The 18,971-nt window shown below is 32.9% G+C and overlaps 2 protein-coding genes across 2 annotated transcripts; both read left to right on the top strand.

Moving 5' to 3' along the window:
* The first annotated feature begins 7,573 nt into the window (after nucleotides 1–7,573).
* On the top strand, nucleotides 7,574–9,248 carry LOC131611015 (large ribosomal subunit protein eL24). Its single transcript, XM_058883134.1, has 5 exons — nucleotides 7,574–7,654; nucleotides 8,143–8,218; nucleotides 8,341–8,442; nucleotides 8,701–8,849; nucleotides 8,938–9,248. The coding sequence occupies exons 1-5, from the start codon at nucleotides 7,644–7,646 to the stop codon at nucleotides 9,089–9,091; spliced, it is 492 nt and encodes a 163-aa protein (XP_058739117.1). The 5' UTR covers nucleotides 7,574–7,643; the 3' UTR covers nucleotides 9,092–9,248.
* Nucleotides 9,249–14,503: 5,255 nt separating this feature from the next.
* On the top strand, nucleotides 14,504–16,083 carry LOC131611014 (large ribosomal subunit protein eL24). Its single transcript, XM_058883133.1, has 5 exons — nucleotides 14,504–14,638; nucleotides 14,995–15,070; nucleotides 15,163–15,264; nucleotides 15,510–15,658; nucleotides 15,775–16,083. Exons 1-5 carry the CDS (start codon nucleotides 14,628–14,630, stop codon nucleotides 15,926–15,928), a joined length of 492 nt encoding a protein of 163 aa, XP_058739116.1. The 5' UTR covers nucleotides 14,504–14,627; the 3' UTR covers nucleotides 15,929–16,083.
* Nucleotides 16,084–18,971: the final 2,888 nt, after the last annotated feature.

Here is an 18,971-nt window from a genome sequence, read left to right as displayed (position 1 = left end):
TGGGTTAAATATGTTTTTTATCCCTATAGATATGACAATCTTCAATTTTAGTCCCTATAAAAATTTTCTTCAAACAATGGTCCTCGCAATATTTTCCGTCTCTATTTTTTCTCCCTCCCGTTAGATTCCACTAACGGAGGCTTACGTGGCATGCCACGTGTCACGTCACGTCAATTGAAGTCAATACTAAAGAAAAAAGAGACAGATTGCAGGGATTTTAAACCCCCTTTAAATAACTTAAAAAAACAATAATTTTTCACAAGCAATTAATCAAACAGTTGATTGGAAAAACTTTCAGTAACTATTATCTTATCTTTATCAAACATCCTAGCAGGTCTCATTTGTACTAGGCTAATTACTTAACTAAGATTAATAAGTAAGAATAAACAACGGTCCCAAAGGTGACCTGTGCATCAGTTACACTGTAATTACATGTGTGTGCAGTGCAACAATTCGATAATGTTTTTCTTTATTGGAGGTTAGTAACGATAGTGATGCTTTGGAGAAGTTGGATTTTTTTTGTGACTGAGACTTTTTTCTTGTTGTTGACAGAGTGTCGTGTGGATTTCATGTGTTTTTCTCTATGAATAATTGTTGACAGTTTTTTTAATTGATGATGAAACTACAATTTGTAAATGTAAATCAAGTTATTGTATGGTAAACATATTATACTTAATTTAAGAGTGAGTAACTTTTTATCATATATTACACATAATGACGATTTCTATCAATTTTGCTTGCTGACATACACTACCAAGTGATCCAAGCCAAACCAGAAACTTTGTTAATATTATATGAAAATAAGAATATTCTAATTTTCTATTCAAGCTAGTCATATTTTCCTGCATGTAACAAAAATGAAGGAATAGAAACTTTAGTCAGAGAAAAAAGCTGAATAAACAAAAATTTGAGTAAAAATTTTTCTTCATGATTACTTGTAATACATTAATGCTATTGTTTGTTTTATATGCAGAGTTAGCAAGTAACTGATGATGATGAGGTTTAACTATTACTTGTGTTGTGTTGTTAATGTCATTTATGGTGGGAAGAAAGAAAGGAAAAACAAAGAAGGAATTAAGATGGTAATCTTTATGGAGAAGAATGAAGAAAAAAAGAATGGTAGCAATAACAAAGATGTTGTAAACCATCGAAAGACTTCCATGGCATGACAGTTTTAGAGGTGCAGGTTGAGTGAATATTTAAGGTAATGAAGTCATGTGAGGATGTCTAAGATGTTGCAAACCTAAGTTATTGTAAGACTAATCAACAAAGTTTTAGTATTAGGTGTTTGTGAGGTTGAAGGCATGTACAATCATCCTCAAAAGTAGAGATTATGTAGTTTTGAATATTTTCCTTGTAAAATTGGTTGTGAAAAATTATCATTTTTAAGTTATTTAAAGGGGGTTTAAAACCCCCGCAATCTGTATCCTTTTCTTTAGTTTTGACTTTAACTGACGTGGCGTGCCACATAAGCCTCCGTTAGTGGAATCTAACGGGAGGGACCAAAAATAGAGACGGAAAATATTGTGAGGATCATTGTTTGAAGAAAAATTTTGTAGGGACTAAAATTGAAAGTTGTCATATTTATAAGGACTAAAAACATATTTAACCCTATTTTTTAATGGAAAACCCATAAGGTTCATTCTCTAAAACGAGAGGTGTCGCACAAAGATCTCTTATCTCTTTTTTTAGGTATTAGTGAAAAGGGATTTAGTAATTTCTAATCTAGTTTCATATAAAACCACATTTAATATTAATTATCAACATTATATATCAACATAATTCATATCAAACTAACTTAGCACCAATACTTAGTTGGTGCCAATCGTTAGTTGGTTCAGTGGTGATCGGCGTTGAACTTGGTAGGAAGGGGTGGAAATAGGTTGGGTCGAGTTAGGCTTTGCCAAAATTGAGTCTGACCTGTGAAAAAAACCGAAGCCTAAGTCTGGCCTGTAGTCTGTCGTAGGCTTATTTTTAAGCCCGAGCCTGGTCTTTTCGAAGGCCTGATTAGCCAGTTAGCCTACATAAAAGCCTATTTGTTTTAGACATATGTAAATAAGCAATTAAAATAATGTTTAAATAAACTAACTAACTAAAAAAATCAAGAGACTAAAAATTTGTTTGCATCTACTTATTTTAACTTACCTATTAACATAAGTTCTATGAGACTATTTGTTTAAGAGAACTTATGAAAATAATGTTCACTATGTGTTTTAATCTTATTTTCACAAGTTCTTCAAAATAATCAAGTTTTATTCATGTATTTTAATTCAAAGTACAAAACATAACATAACAATAATACAAAAAATATTCATATATATTTAAATAGGCCAGCTTGATAGGCTTAGGCCTATATAGGGGTGGCAAAACGGGCCGGGGCCCGTCGGGCCGCCCGCGCACCCGCCAAAAAGTGGCGGGTTGGGTTGAGATTTTAGGCTCGCAACTCGCCAAAGCCCGCCCCGCCAAAACCCGCCGCCCGCCATACCCGCCCCGCCAAAGCCCGCCGCTCGCCAAAGTCCGCTCTTCCTCCAAAACTCACTCTTTTTTTAGTTAATTCTAGTAATTGCAATTCTTGATGGTTTATTTTATACATTTATTTATAAATATATGTAATATTTTTTTGAGTAAATTTGTTAAAAAATTACTTTTATAAAAAATTGTTTTAAAAAATATGTGAAAAGTTTAATTAAAAGGTAAAAAAAGCCTATCAATCTATTAAAAAAAATATAAATAAAAATAAGCGGGCAAGCCCGCCGCCCGCCAACCCGCCATCTTGGCGGGGCGGGCATGACTTTTATGCCCATTTTACTTGGCGGGCATGCCCGCCCCGCTCGTTTTTTGGCGGGCATAAGGCGGGGCGGGCGGCGGGCAGGGCGGGCGGCCCGTTTTGCCACCCCTAGGCCTATACTTTTTAACTAAATAGACTTATCAAAAACCTAGGCCTTTTCTTTTTAAAAATAATGCATGATCTGCCATGAGCCTGTGTAGGCTAGCCTGTAGGCCCCTGTTATCGGCCTGGCCTATTTCCACCCCCAAAGGACCACGGTTCGATCCCCGCAGGGGCGATCAGGAGGGGGATGGAACCACTCGATTACCAACATTTCTAATAAAAAAATTATCGATTGGGTACTCATACCTTATGGTGTTTGCCATCTTAGGGGTAGATTGGGTAGCCAACTGCCCTATTTGTGTTTCAAGTGGTCGTGTTTGTCTCTCTTCAGCCTGCTCTTTTTAGAGGTGACATTCCTTTTGTGTTTGGGTGGCTTTTCTATCAACTGGGGGTTGTCTTGTGTTTTTGTTTTTTAAGGTTTAGGTGTTGGTTGTTTTTCTCTTGTTTATTTTTTGTTTGTTGTTGTTTGTGCTTTTAGTGGACCTCTTGTGTGCTTGCTTGTATCATATACTCTTTTTTTTTTCTAATGTAATTTTTCTGCTTTGCTTTCAAAAAATATCATGTCTTTTTATGGTTTTAATAACATTTAAAAAAAATCGAGGATGTTATTGTTGAGTTTTTTTTTTTTTTGACAGAAGGATGTTATTGTTGAGTTAAGAAAAAATAAACACATATATTAAAATGGATACAAGTTTAAATGTTTAATAGTGATGTATTTAATAAAATTGATAAGTATACATGTGTCTATAATAATAAAAAGAGGGCAACATTATACCCAGGGTCCTTTAAGTTATTTTATTGTAACAAGTTGGTCATTTATATATTTTTTTGCTATAAGTTAGTCCTTTATGTTAACTAATGTATGCATCGTTGACCTATTTTCTGTTTTATTAATTTTATTTTATTTCGTTTTTAACTTTTAAAATTCATATTAAACTCATTGTTGGTCCAAAAATTATGAAAAAATTCCTAAAAATATTTCTTCTCATTTTACACTTTGTGTAATTTTCTGAGAATTTTATTTTCTGTTTTATTATTTTTATTTAATTTATTTCTTTTGTGTGCATTTTAATTAGTTTAAAAATATTTTTATGCTCTAAAAAATTCTGAAAATTTTATTATAGGATTCAATGTTGGTCTCTAACGTATGTTAAGTGATACATCAACACCATAAGTGTCACTTCGGTTTTTTTGGAACGAAGTTTATGAAAAAGGTTAACTGTGCAGACGTTAGTTAACATAAAGGACCAACTTGTAGCGAAAAAAACATCAAGGACCAACTTGTTACAATAAAATAACTTAAAAGACCCTGGGTATAATTTTGCCTAAAAAGAGTGAAGATCCATTTTGGTCCCAAATTAACTCCACACAAAAAAAGGAACCGATTTAATCCCTTATAAAATTCAACTGGGTGCTTGGATTTTATTTTTTATTTTTTAAATACTAAATTGTTTAATTCAAATTTAAAAATATTAAAAAAAAGCCAAAATTGGTTCTCAAAAAGAATTAAACCCAAGACCTTTAAGCCACATTATATGTCTTTACCACTAGAGCAATGTACATTAGTGATAGATAGTTTTCATGATTTGTTGTAATATTAAACACATGACCTTTTAACAAACATTTTGACCTACAAAGTTCAATAACACATTTATATACAATGATTTGTCATGTTTAACAAGTAACTTGTCATTTTAACAACAAAAACATCGTTAGTTTTAGAAAATTGTTTAAATTTAAAATAGAGGGACAAACTATTTAAATTTATAACAGGAAAACTTTTTCTACATAACTTTCACATCATAGTTGAGAAAAATTCATGAGCAATCTAACTTATATTCATTTGAATTGATCATTGGAAGAGAAGGTCATTCTCTGTATAAAGTTTGATACAGGTGCAGTAGCATGTACAAATCTATTATTCAAATTTTGTTTTATTCACTAAGTGTAAGTGATCACTGTATTCAGGTGAAAGTGGTGTGTTTTTCTTGTGTGTTGTAAAATCAAAAGATGATATGCCTTTGTGATTGTGTTAGAAAGTTAAGAGAGTGAGGTGGATCGATTGTAACGTACCCGAGACAGTGAAATCTCTCACAGTGTGTGAGGGGACTGAAGTACCCTTGTTTGAAAAGAGGAACCAAGATATATCTTGATGTTCTTTATTTTTCTACATTTATTTTCAACGCTTTAACATTCATAACAGTTTCAGAAAAATAAGAACAACATTGCTAAATTCATAATTGAGAAAAATCCACTAATATTGATTAATATATTTCATTCACCCCCTTTTAGATTACTTTTCATATAGTGATTACCATTTAATTTGAAGGGACTTGGGTTTGTCACCATATGGATATAAATTTTATATTTAAATTCAAAATTATTTAATATTATTATAGATTAGAAGAATTATTTGTCACAAATGTATATTGGTCTACTAGTTAAGGCATAAAATATGTTTTAAAGGTCATGAATATTGGTCTACTAGTTAAGGCATAAAATATGTTTTAAAGGTCATGAGTTTGATTCCTTCTAAAAGAGCCGGTTAAATTTTGTAAGAGATTAAATCGAGTCCTTTTTTTGTGGAGGATTAATTTGGGTTCTCTAGTTTCTGGGAGGGATCAAAATGAGTCTTCACTCTAATAAAATATAATATATATATATATATATATATATATATATATATATATATATATATATATATATATATATATATATGAGGTGGGGTTAGTACTAAGGTACCCGTACCTGGACTCATACCCGTTTATTTTTGTGGGTAATTGCTCGTGCCCGTTCCCATTTTGCGGACTTTATCCTACCCATTATTAGTAACTTTTGCGGGTACTCAATGAAAACTGATCCAATTGCCATCCCTACTTTTCTCTATAATATTTTACTATGTAGTACTCTTCTTAGTGATATTTCATTAGACCTATAACACAAATACAAATGTGTTTCTCCCAACTTATATTGTTGTTGTGTAATACTTATTTCAAGCGATATTGTATTACATCCCATTATTCAATTATGAGTATGCTTATTTCAAGTGATACTGCATCACATGATCACTGCTCTTTAATGATATTGTATCACATCTAACGTGATATTTCTCTTTATTTGATATTGCACCATACTAGTTACTTCTGTTTCTTTGCTTCCATTATAATCTGAAGTACTTGGTTAGGAGGTCGATAGTACTATGTCACAATGTGAGTGGACTAACACAAGTCGGGTGACCTTATTTCATTAAGTTTTCCCTGTCTTCATAAACCCCTAATCAACCTGAGACAAAATATATGACTTGGTTAGAATTACTTTTTCACTTCACTTAGACTTGTCAGATACTACTTTTATGGTGGCATAATAATCTCCATGTAAAATACCCTATCATTAGAAGTACTATTTTCAGTATAGGTTGAAACCACAACATTTCATCATCTACAAGAATCATAAAATACTTATACATCTCAACATAACAACATATTTAGGGATGGCAAACAGACCCAAACCCACGGGGTCCACCCGCACCCGAACCCGAGTCAACGGGTGAAAACCCGAATTGACTGGGTTTGAGTTTGGGTTCGGGTGCCACCCGATATTTCGGGTGCGGGTTTGGGTAGTGTGAAACCCGCGCCCGAAACCCGAAATCACACCCGAATATATATATATATATATATATATATATATATATATATATATATATATTATATAATATATTATATATATATATATATATATTATATGTTTATATATATATATTATATAATATATATATATATATATATATATATATATTATATAATATATATATATATATATATATATATATATATATATATTATATAATATATTATATATATAATATATATATATATAATATTATATATATAATATTATTTTTTTGTGTGGAAATTTGTAAGAAAATTATAGGAAAAATATATTTTATGTATTTTGTTGCGGGTTTGGGTTTGGGTGAAAAAACCCGAACCCAACGGGTGTGGGCGTGGGTGTTATTTTGTCACCCGAATAGTTTTTGGGTTTGGGTTCGGGTTCGGGTGGTAATTTCGGGTGCGGGTTTGGGTAGTATAAAACCCGCACCCGCGGGCACCCGTTGCCATCCCTAAACATATTATTCTCCACTTAATCATCATTATGTATGGACTAGGATAACTTTTGTTGGACCTAAAAAAGAAGCAACCCATGATATGATCAGCCCAAAAGTGTTATGAAAAGTGCATTAGAGGAAACAACCAAGTGCAATTTTGGGTCGTCCGAGTGGAGCTTGGGTCATTCGATCTGAATTCACGTCCATTGTATTTTTGTGAAACATGACAAATTATTGTAGAATTTTAAATATATAATATAGACTTAATTATATGAAATTTGTTATCACTTGTGAAGAGCATGAAAAAAAAAACTGAATATACAATCTAACGAATCAAAATTTTCAGCATTTTATAAAATCTAAATATGAAATTATATAAGTTTATTTTTCATGTAAAATAATTGACATCCTGCAGAAATTTAATTAAAATTTTACAAACATTCTTATAGACTGGGCTATGGGCTATTTCATTTAGGCCCAACATGAAAACCCACCGAACAGTGTCATTTTCGTGCTTTTACAACAAAGAGAAGGACATTTACGTAATATTTTGACTATATAGATAACCAGAGGCAGATCTTAGAGATTTTGGGTATTAGGGTTTAGAGAAACCACCAGCGTAGAAGCAGCCACCAGGGAGAAGCAACAATGGTTCTTAAGTAAGCTTTCATTTCATCTCAATTTTCTTCAGTCATTGCATCGATTTGTTTTGGCTTATTTTGTTGCTGTATGATTTAGTTTGTGATTTGAGATTAAGAATTACTGTGTTACGATCTGTGTCTCAAGATTTGTGTTAATCCAAATTCGTGAATTTGATCAGAAATGTTAATCAAAGTTCGTGAATTTATCATTTTGAGTGGTATTAACTATTCATGATCTTAGATTTGAATATAAAAAAAAAAAAATTATATTAACAATTCAAATGCACAAGTTTTTCCTCAAATTCAACTGCTTTGTTTTGCAATTGCTTTTTATAAATAGCAGAAATGGCTTTTAAATCACTGATAATGCTATTATATTGAAAAAGGTTATTAGAAATTCATCAAACATCTGGTGTTGATGTTACTGAATTATGGATTATTTAGTGTTGTTTTTGATTTATTGCCTTTCTGGTAATTAATAGTACTAATTGATATTGCCATTTCAGGACTGAACTATGCCGATTCAGCGGTGCAAAGATCTACCCAGGAAGAGGCATCCGATTTATTCGTAGTGATTCACAGGTGATATAATTTTTACTGGTGTTGGGTTTACTCATTTATTTATCGAAATATTTGTGTTGTGTTTGCTAAGTTTTGTTTAATCTTGGTTTTTCTGATATATGAGCTTTTTGTTGTGTTTACAGGTTTTTCTATTTGTGAACTCAAAATGTAAGAGGTATTTCCACAATCGTTTGAAGCCTTCGAAGCTCACATGGACTGCCATGTACAGAAAGCAACACAAGAAGGTAGTTGTTTAACATTTAAAATCGTGTCTTTGTAAAATGCGTTGAACAAAAACAATGTAAAAAATTAAGCTACCCAACACGTTGATATCTATAGTCCCGTCTATAAATCTAGTTATGTGTGAAGATTTTGTTACTTGTGTTGAATTTGGCCTGGTTTTACTATTTACCAAGTTTATCACAAGCTATTAGATCGGATTGTCCAGAAATTACACAACTTATTCCATGCTTGTAACTTAATTTCATGAATGTTTTGGGCAGGACATAGCTCAAGAAGCTGTGAAGAAGAGACGTCGTGCTACCAAGAAGCCATACTCTAGGTCCATTGTTGGTGCTACACTGGAAGTCATTCAGAAGAAAAGAGCTGAGAAGCCTGAAGTTCGAGATGCAGCTAGGGAAGCTGCTCTGCGGTGTGTTTCTTGTTTGATTTCTGATTTGCCCTTGTTTTTCTCTTTTAAATATGAATGACATATCTAATTATCGGAGTCCATCCTGCAGTGAAATCAAAGAGAGGATTAAGAAAACCAAGGATGAGAAGAAAGCCAAGAAAGCAGAAGTAGCATCTAAGGCACAAAAATCAGGCAAAGGCAATGTTCAGAAAGGTGGTTTGCCCAAGGGTCCTAAATTGGGTGGTGGCGGCGGGAAACGTTAGATAGTTGAGTTGCAATTTTGGCTGTAATTTCAAAACACTTGTTTTTAAACTTCTAAATTGATATTTTGTTTGCTTGATTAGCTAACCTTATTATAAACTGTGTTTGGAGCTTCAGACAGCACCTTATTACCAAATGCATTTTACTAGCAATTCTATATTTTGTTTGTGCTAATAACTCTTTCATCGCTAATTATTTTTTGATTGTTTAAATGGTTGTCTGGCTCAAATCTCATAGCTTGAACATGTTTTTTGTTCCAATGTTCAAGAGCAATAGATTGGTTAGTAGTAATGTCTATTTCTTTTGTTTTGTCAAATTGCACTGACCACTGATATAAGTTAAGCATCACATGTTTCTGTGCTAGTTGAATCTATTTCCCCCCACCAAAATCTGTTTTATATTAATTTGATTTGGAGGGTTGGTTGTTTACATCCGTAGCTTGTGTTTTAAATTGGGTTGCATTTAGGACTGGACAAATTTCAACCGCCCGATTGACGCTGACCAGCTGACCGATCCATTGTTTTTTTGTTGTTGTGTGAATTATATTTTTATGCAATCATTGTGTAGCCATTTGTAAATCAGGGTACGACTCTAATCTTCATGATGAAGCAATTGGTCACAGTCAATTATTAATCATCGAAATCCTTGCGAAAAGAAAATTAATTGGGATTACATCTGATATAAACTAGTAATATGGGTGGTATTAGCCTTTAACTCTGGTTCTATAATTTTGATGTTCTTGTTGTGGGCATCATCATTTATCAAGTGCTTGGTAACAACAAATAGATTAATTTTGGTTCTGGAAAGTTCTTGGTAGCAATATTCCATTTTTGTCAATTAGTATTTTTTTCATGTATAATTAGAACATATAGAGTGTGTTTGGATGACGTAATTGAAATCTTTTAAGAAATTTAAAATTCTAAGCATTTTAAATGATTTAATTGAAATATATTTATTTTGAAATTCTTTTATTTGGATGAAATATTAACATGATTCATTGTTAAATTTGTAAGGTTATTTTTATAAATTTTAAAACTTTTGAGTCAAATTAAATATATGAAAAATAGAGATTAATTTGCAAGTTTTAAAAATTTGGAGACAAAATTTGTGAAATTAAGATAATTTTAGGGATTTATTTGCAATATTTGAAAATTTTGGGGGTAAATTTAAAATTTTCATAAAATATGACGACTATTTTGCAAAATTTAATAATAAACAATTTAACATTTGCATTATAGAGTGAAGAAGCATTTTCAAATTTTTTATTTTTTGGTGTTATTTGAAAATTTTTAAATTTAATTTAAATAAAATATTTCTATATTATTTTAACAATTTTTCATATTTTGTATCCTATCAATAAATTTTAGTGGTCATTTTAAATTTTTTCAAAAAATTATTTTCAAATGTTCATCCAAAGACACTCATCGAAAGACACTCACTCTTAAGTTGCCACCTTCTCCAAGTTCACTCCATTTTTCATTTCTTCTATCCATGTTCACCATCGATGCTGTCTCCTCTTTTGATTTTGTCTCTTTTATACTATGGTTATATAGTTTTTATGGGTGTTTATTCAAATCAATTTAAATAAAAACTATATACTTGTTCAAAAATATCAAAAACAGCTACAAAAATTCAATATTACTTACCAAAAATATTGTAAACTATAAAAAGAGAGTATATTATTAGATGTGTTTGACAATTATTTATTTGTCATTTTCTAAATACCATTGTTTATTTATTTAGTTTTGCTATTTATCTGTTTCAACCAAAACCAGTCATGAAAATTGCAGAACATGGTATGAATATTAACACAAATCAGTCTTATAAGCAAGGGCTTTAAAGAAAAAGAACAATGTATTAAAATAAATAATAATAATAAAGAACCAATTTTACATCTAATGTTCCTTATTTTTCTTTCTTCAATCTCTTAAAAATCTATTAAGTAAACAGATTTCAAAACAAACAAAGCAAATTAAATAGATAACTTTGATTTCAAGTTCCATTTTATCACATTTTACCTTTCTTGTGTCTCAAGCACATGGGAATGTCAGATTGTAGAGGTAGGCGTTGGTTCGAGCGTAACTTAACAAAAAAAACTATGAAAATCCACATTCTCCTGCATGAAAACATAGTGGCCGCATGAAATTAGAAAAACGAGTATTAAAATTGAAAAATACGAGCAACCAATCAAGAAAAAAAAGAGAGAAAGAAGTTAGCTGATCGAATAAACAAAGGGCATAAAAAATAATTAGAAAAAGGAAATATTGAAAAATTGGAACTCAAAAGAAATCAATAGAAATTACATTAAACTTTTGCTCTAAAAGAGGAAAAAAGAAAACAATTGTCTTAGATTGCCTTTTACAACTCCTTTTTACCCTATCCAAATCGCCATTTCCTCACAAATTTCTATAGTATTTTATTTTTGAGTTTTTTTTTCAACGTTGATTTGTTCCATATGTGTATTTACGGAATGTTTCCAGTTATGTACCTTCAGAATAATTAGGATGTTAAACTTGCGCCCGACTCTTCTCCTTTCTCATTCTCAAAACTTTTCAATTTTTCAACTCTCTCAAGCTTAAAAATCAATCTTATACCAAACTTGTTTTTTTCTCTCGAGTTCGGTAGTGAACATCAACATCGTTGATCAACACCCTCCAACTTGTTCAAAGCTCAATATAATCGGTAAGTTTTCGAGTTTATGAGGTATTTCAAATATTTCCCGTAATAGTTAAAAAATACACTTTTAGGTGTAGAAATCATTAGATAGTTTTAGAAACATAGTTTAGAGATAATGTAGGTATTGGTTGTTGTGTAAAATGGACGATCAGGCCCTCAAAAATGATTTTCGCAAGGAAGTGTACAATTATAAACGCCATTGTTGCATTTTTTAAGTTCTAGAACGTTTCGTAGGTGCATCTACAAAACAATTAAACATTAGGGTAGTTCTGTAGATGCAACTACGGAACAAACCCAATTTTTAGAATGTTGGGTACTTCCATAGTTGTATCTACGAAAGTTTTCCACATTTGCATCTACGGAGTTAAAATTGGCTATTTGTTTTTCCTTTTGTTTTTTTAACTTAATTGTATATAATTCGACTTTATTTGTAATACCTTGCAGACATTATGGCTGATGAGACAAACCTATTTATATCTAGGAGGGTTGCACAATGTGCCTCTATGCGATGTGCACGGAGCTAGATAGTCCCACAGGTAGCTGACACCTCTGTTCCAGCAGAGGCGACAATTGAGGCCACGTCGCAGACTACTCCGCAACATTGTGGACACACGCCTTCCATTTCTATTTCTTCATTCTGGAGGCGTCGGGATGATGGCGAGAGTACTTCACAGGTGCCCTCCACCTGCAGACGCCGTCAGGATACTGCCTCTCCTGTGCCACTTCCAGGCGATGTTGGTTCTCCTTTGCCACCTCCTGATGGTGTTGACTCACTGCATGAGGATGCTAATGCGTCTGAGAGTTACCAAAGGGGCCCTCCATTTGTCCCTTTTGTCAGGGTACGCTAATCATACCGCCAAACATATATGGGATAGAGAGGTAACATTGCTTAGACTTATAATTTTTTGTCCTCATTGAAAATTTATTATTTATAACATTGCTTGTTATTAACAGTGTTTTCATTGGAAATTTTCAGGATAGGGCGGCCTAAGAGTTCTATAACCACGGGCGAAAGATATTATCTCTAGAGTAGTCTGAGGAGCTGTGGTTCCATGATGTCCTCATAGCATCTGTTATGAAGGACCTATGTCAGATTGAATTCACCACTATCTACAACGTGATGCTTATGGCAATTGCAGAGATATGACACCAAGAGACATCATCCTTCCATCTTCCTCACGACGAATTTACTATTACCTTGGACAACATCTCATGCTTATTGCATATACCTATTAGGGGTGCCCTCCTGCGTCATGGTAGGATGACAAAGGAGGAATTGAGAGAGCTTTTAGCTGAGGAGCTTAGGGCTGATCCACTCGATGCGCTAGAGGAGGTGGAGATGACCCGCGACACACACATGACGTTTTCTTTCTTGATGTGGAGATATGATAAGGAACTATCTGCGGCACGATAGGTTGTTGGTGACCCAATTAAGGTGGAGATACATAGACATCATGTGCTTAGTTGTTACTTCCTATTTTTGATCGACACTCAGCTGTTTATGGACACGAGCTCAACGTATATAGATGTCGCTTACCTCATGTACTTTTTGGATCCCGCACTGATCCCTGAGTACAAATGGGGGGTGGCAACACTAACATTCAACAATTCGAGACTGAGAGAAGGATGCCTGTGGAAGACCAGGATTGCCGCATGCAACTGTTCTCTATTATTGGTAACAATCTTATATCCTTCTACTTTTTTCACTACTTTTAATTCTATATTTGTGATAATGTTTGATCAAGTGTTTTTTATTTTCATTTCAGGGTTGGATATCACAACACTTCTCGATGATCATTGGTTTGAGAGAGGTGGATGGCTACACTGAGGCCTAGTCATATGCTCGTGCCTTCGTTCCCATGAGAGAGAACCAGACGGAAGAGCCTTACAGAGTATATATGGACTGCATAGTTGCTGAGGACACCCGCTACGACTGCTACTATCAGATGATATATCACCACCTTTTTGTCTCATCTCCTCTCGTGTTGACCCTTAGGCAGATAGATGGCATATTTGCTAACTATCACCTCTTTATGTCTTTCCTACTTTTAATAACAAAGGGTGAAGAGTATACTTTCATGAGGAGTAGACTATACTCTCTTTATATGTGAAGGGTGTAACACCTTGATTTTGATGTTTATATTTTATTTGAGTTTTAGAATGCTTTGAATTATTTAATTAGTATTATTAAGGATGGTTTGGTTTTTAATATGAATTAACTATATATTTTTTTTATTTAAATTAGTGTAGAAAATGAGAAATTAATCTTGGAAGAAAAATAAATTTTTAATTAAATTAGAGCCGTGAGTGAAATTAGGGAGAGTCAAAAGGACTTAGCGAGAATTTATAAAGTAAAATAAAAAATAAAAATATGGTTTTATTTAAATAAACAGAGAAGGAGAAAGTTGGAGATTTCTAAAAAACAATAGCTTGTAAATTTTACGAGATTAATTATTATGCACAATGTAAATTTCTTTACACAGTCAAAACATCATAACCATTCATAAACATTACTTTATAAATGATCAAAATTAAAGTTAAAATTTAACCAAAATTTAACGAGTATGATTTATTGACTACATCAATTAAATTCATTTTATAAAAGAAAACGTTTCATTTTAGTAAACTATAAATTAGTAGTAACATTTTGTAGACTATTTCGAGGGGGTGAGAGAAAATATGATATAAAACACCCCCTTATAGATGGGTTATTAACCGTGGCCCAATTAAATAACACACCCGAGCATTACGTGAATTCGGGTTTTCATTTTCAACAAATCATATAGATAATCAGAGGTGAATTTCGGGAGTTAGGGTTTACATCAGCGAACGCCGCCGCACGCCACAACCACCAACGAAACAATGGTTCTCAAGTACGTATTCATGCCGCTCTCTTCGATCATCTCTAGTTTTTTTAATCAACGATTCTCAATTCTGCATCCAATAACTAGTTTCTAGGTATTCATTATTAGCTATATGTAGGTTAGTGTATTTGATTTAATTTGTTGGTTACTTGAGATGAGGAATTTGTTGCAATTTTATTGTCATGCTTTTTAAATGTATACATGTTTCTGGAACTGCTTCGTAATGGAATTTTCATTTTTTGGGGATCGAGTTACTTTTAAAATTACCAAATGTTGTTACGGAAAGTTAGATTATTAGAAATTTATCAGTCACATGATAATGCCATCCCAAATGTAATAATTAGTAATTGATATTGCCATATTAGGACTGAACTCTGCCGATTCAGTGGCGCAAAGATCTACCCAGGAAGAGGCATCAGATTTATTCGTAGTGATTCACAGGTGATCTAAAAATGTTCCAAGCTTTAATTTGATCCATTTCTTTATCTAAATATTAGATTAACTGATATATGAGCATTTTGTTGATTTTGTAGGTTTTTCTATTTGTGAACTCGAAATGTAAGAGGTATTTCCACAACCGTTTGAAGCCTTCAAAGCTCACATGGACTGCCATGTACAGAAAGCAACACAAGAAGGTCATTGTTTTATCTTTTTATTGTTATGTTTGTAATATTAATTGAACAAAAACAGTATAATAACTTAAGCTTCTGAACTTAAAATTTCAATCAACCAATATATTTACAATGTGAAGATTTGTAGTTTCTCGTGTTGGGTTTGACCTGATTTTACTATGAACCAAGTAATTACCGAGTGTTAGATCAGCTTGTCCAGTACTTGTATTGAGTTAGATCTTCTTTAATTTTACAAATATGTTATGCAGGACATTGCCCAAGAAGCTGTGAAGAAGAGACGCCGTGCTACCAAGAAGCCATACTCTAGGTCCATTGTTGGTGCTACACTGGAAGTCATTCAGAAGAAAAGAGCTGAGAAGCCTGAAGTTCGAGATGCGGCCAGGGAAGCTGCTCTGCGGTGTGTTTCTTCTTTGACTTTTGCCGTGTTTTGCAATCTCGTTTTTATTTAATTTGCCCTTGTTTTTTGCTTTCAATAATGAATGACATGTCTAATTATCTGAGTACATCCTGCAGTGAAATTAAAGAGAGGATTAAGAAAACAAAGGATGAGAAGAAAGCCAAGAAAGCAGAAGTTGCATCTAAAGCACAAAAATCAGGCAAAGGCAATGTTCAGAAAGGTGGTTTGCCCAAGGGTCCCAAATTGGGCGGCGGTGGCGGTAAACGCTGATTAGTTCTAGTTTTGGGTGCAAATTAAATACATTTACTTCTGTACCAATATTTTATTTGCTTGTTTAGCCTTTGATACCTAATTATCACACATGTTTTTGGAACTTCAGACAGTATCCGGTTACTTAATTTATATGCATTTTCCTAATGGTTCTATATTGTTTTGCCCCATTGATCTTCCATGTTCTTGTTTTAATTGGTAGTTTGACTCGGAAAATTAAATGCCCAAATATTAATTATCTCTGAAGATAGTTGAATTGCATCTTCTATGAACATGTTTACAGACTTGGATCCTCTCCATTTTTCTCTCTTTCCCTCTCCATCCTCTCTATCTCTCTCTTAATCTCACTCATCAATAAAAAACAAAATTTGATTAAGAGAGAGAATGAAATTAAGAGAGAGATAGAGAGGATGGAGAGGGAAGTAGAGAAAAATGAAGAAGAGAATCAAAAGTGACATGTTTTACTATGTATCTCTGCTAATCATTAGGATTTTTTTTCCACTTAACCTCATACTCCGTAAGTTATTGATCGGTGCTACATACTGAGGTTTTTTTTCTTCTTGAATGTACATTACTGCGTACGTAAGTTATTTGTGTCATTCTGTATCACTTGCAAAGTATGTTGCAAACTAGAGGCTGATTAGTAATTTTTGGAATTGCTCCTTCCAATTCATTTTTTTATGGAGAATATTACTCACTCTTTACCGATAATAAGTTTAATTTTTTTTTTGTTTAAAATGATCCATTAGCGTTTTATTTTTGAATTTTTGCACAACTTTAAAATAATATATTAGACAAATATAATATCAGATCAATATTTAATATTTAAGTGTTTTGTTGTGATTATTATTAGTATGTATTATTATATATTTTTTTATATATATATATATATATATATATATATATATATATATATATATATATATATATATATATATATATATATATATATATATATATATATATATATATATATACATATATATATATATATAAAGCGAGAGTATATATATATATATAAAGCGAGAGTATTTTTAAAGCGAGAGTATTTATATATATATATATATATATATATATATATATATATATATATATATATATATATATTGCGCGGATATGGGTACTAAGGTAACTGTATCTGCGCCCATATCCACTTATTTTCATGGGTAATTGTCTGTGTCCGTACTCACTTTTGCGGGTTTTTATCATATCCGCAGTGACTAATTTTTTAAGATACCCACTGGGGATGGGTACAATTGCCATCCCTAGTTATAATCATCTATAATATAAGAAAAATAATGGTTGCGAAAAATACAACCCAGCCCTTGACTTATTGGCTGCCATTTGTTCACTTTAGGGACTTTTATTGTCTAAATCTAACTTTTCTCAACTAATTCTACGTTCTAGTTCTATTGTAATCATATCTTGTATAACTAAATTTGACCACAACTAAACGATGCACGAAGTGGATTTTCTTCACCGATAAGTCATCAAATAGAAAAGGGAGTGAAGTCGACCCCATTCACGAGAGCGACACGAGTTTAGTAGTAGAAGTTTATCTGCTTTGACTTCTCCATTTCAAACAACTAGGCAGAATATGCAACCATCATCGTCCGACTCACTTTAGCATCATAAATGAGGGTAGATGAAGTCTAACAACGCATAATGGTATTGTTACAAGAGTATGTAGCCATATTCAAATAAAAACTTGACTCGTTCAAGGGATATGAGGTTTAAGATGTGCCAATAGAGAAGAACACGAAGGCTGATGTACTGTCGAAACCAGTGAGCATAAAAATGACATATATCAACCATTCTTTCATTCAAGAAAAATTTGTTATACCTAGTTTCCCCTCAACGATCAGTGTGCCCGATATGACAAAAGGAACATTAGAACCATCATGGATCATCCAAATGATGACGTACTTAGAGCATAAGACTCTATCAATAGACCTTGTTGAAACTGATCTTATTAAATGGGCAACATGCTCATACTCAATTATATAGGATAAGTTCAACATAAGAGGTCTTATACCCCCTCTTAAAATGTTTAGAGCATGATGAAGCTGTATACACCCTTACCAAAGTCCATGAGGGTACCGCAAACATCTTGGCGTAGTGATGAAGAGATATTTATCCCGATCCTTCGTTGAAGCATCCATACAACATTGAATCTTAAAGAGATGGTAAAAAAGCGTCATGCTCGACACACTCCCCTTGTATTCACATAATTATTGGAATACTTTAATGTAGGCCCAACTCATCGGGTGCAATTGTGAATGGATGCTCAACAAATGATTGAATATGCTAGCCTCGAACGTGTTGAAGGGGTGACAAAGACCTATCAAAGAGAACAAACATTCATGAAGAGGGATAACACACCCACTGTACTTGTTACGCACACTTTTATCCTTTTCAAGGATAAGCACTCTTCAGTCAAAATAGGGCCCACCTCGGTAATGTCTTAATCTAATCCACCCTTTAGAGATAAAAGAAGACATTGTACCCAACGTCTCCAAATCTACCCACTAAAAAAATATATGCCCTCTTGCATTGAGACACATGGTAGGTGGAACAACCATTCTAAGGAGCATTGCTAACACATAAAATGGAAGTAAGAAAAATCAATACTCTTATTGAATACACCAGTAATAGGAATTCGAGCTAGAGAGATTTCAAAAAATCATTGGCCAAGAAACCCTAAAAGAGGAGAACGCAAGAGGAAAACATTGGCTTTATCTCAAAAAAGAATATATTGGTTGTTTGTGCATACCAAGTACCAACAAGTGAAGATCGCGCATGAGTGTAGCCAAAAATTTGGAACATAAGAGCTTGCGAGGAAGAACAAAGTTGGGAAGAAAGAAAGAAAATATGTTATAGGTCGTAACTGGAAGAAAAGAGAAAAATGATACTTCATATATCTTTTATATGCGTCTCAATCACTAGGGACCGTAAGATCCAACATGCACTACCAACATTCGAGATTTCATCAAAGGTTGTGCAAAATTCTCAAGTACCCTAAGGGAGAGGAATCATCATGTCT

The sequence above is a fragment of the Vicia villosa genome, linkage group LG6 (genome assembly GCF_029867415.1).
Source record: "Vicia villosa cultivar HV-30 ecotype Madison, WI linkage group LG6, Vvil1.0, whole genome shotgun sequence".
NCBI classification, from domain to species: domain Eukaryota; kingdom Viridiplantae; phylum Streptophyta; class Magnoliopsida; order Fabales; family Fabaceae; genus Vicia; species Vicia villosa.
This window is presented reverse-complemented; position numbering and strand designations above follow the sequence as displayed.

What these genes read in the sequence shown, in the direction of transcription:
- LOC131611014 (XM_058883133.1), top strand. An exon ending in TTATTCGTAGTGATTCACAG is followed by an intron (nt 15,071 to 15,162) that starts GTGATCTAAAAA and finishes TTGATTTTGTAG; the next exon opens with GTTTTTCTATTTGTGAACTC. An exon ending in GCCAGGGAAGCTGCTCTGCG is followed by an intron (nt 15,659 to 15,774) that starts GTGTGTTTCTTC and finishes TACATCCTGCAG; the next exon opens with TGAAATTAAAGAGAGGATTA.
- LOC131611015 (XM_058883134.1), top strand. An exon ending in TTATTCGTAGTGATTCACAG is followed by an intron (nt 8,219 to 8,340) that starts GTGATATAATTT and finishes TTGTGTTTACAG; the next exon opens with GTTTTTCTATTTGTGAACTC. An exon ending in ACAGAAAGCAACACAAGAAG is followed by an intron (nt 8,443 to 8,700) that starts GTAGTTGTTTAA and finishes TGTTTTGGGCAG; the next exon opens with GACATAGCTCAAGAAGCTGT.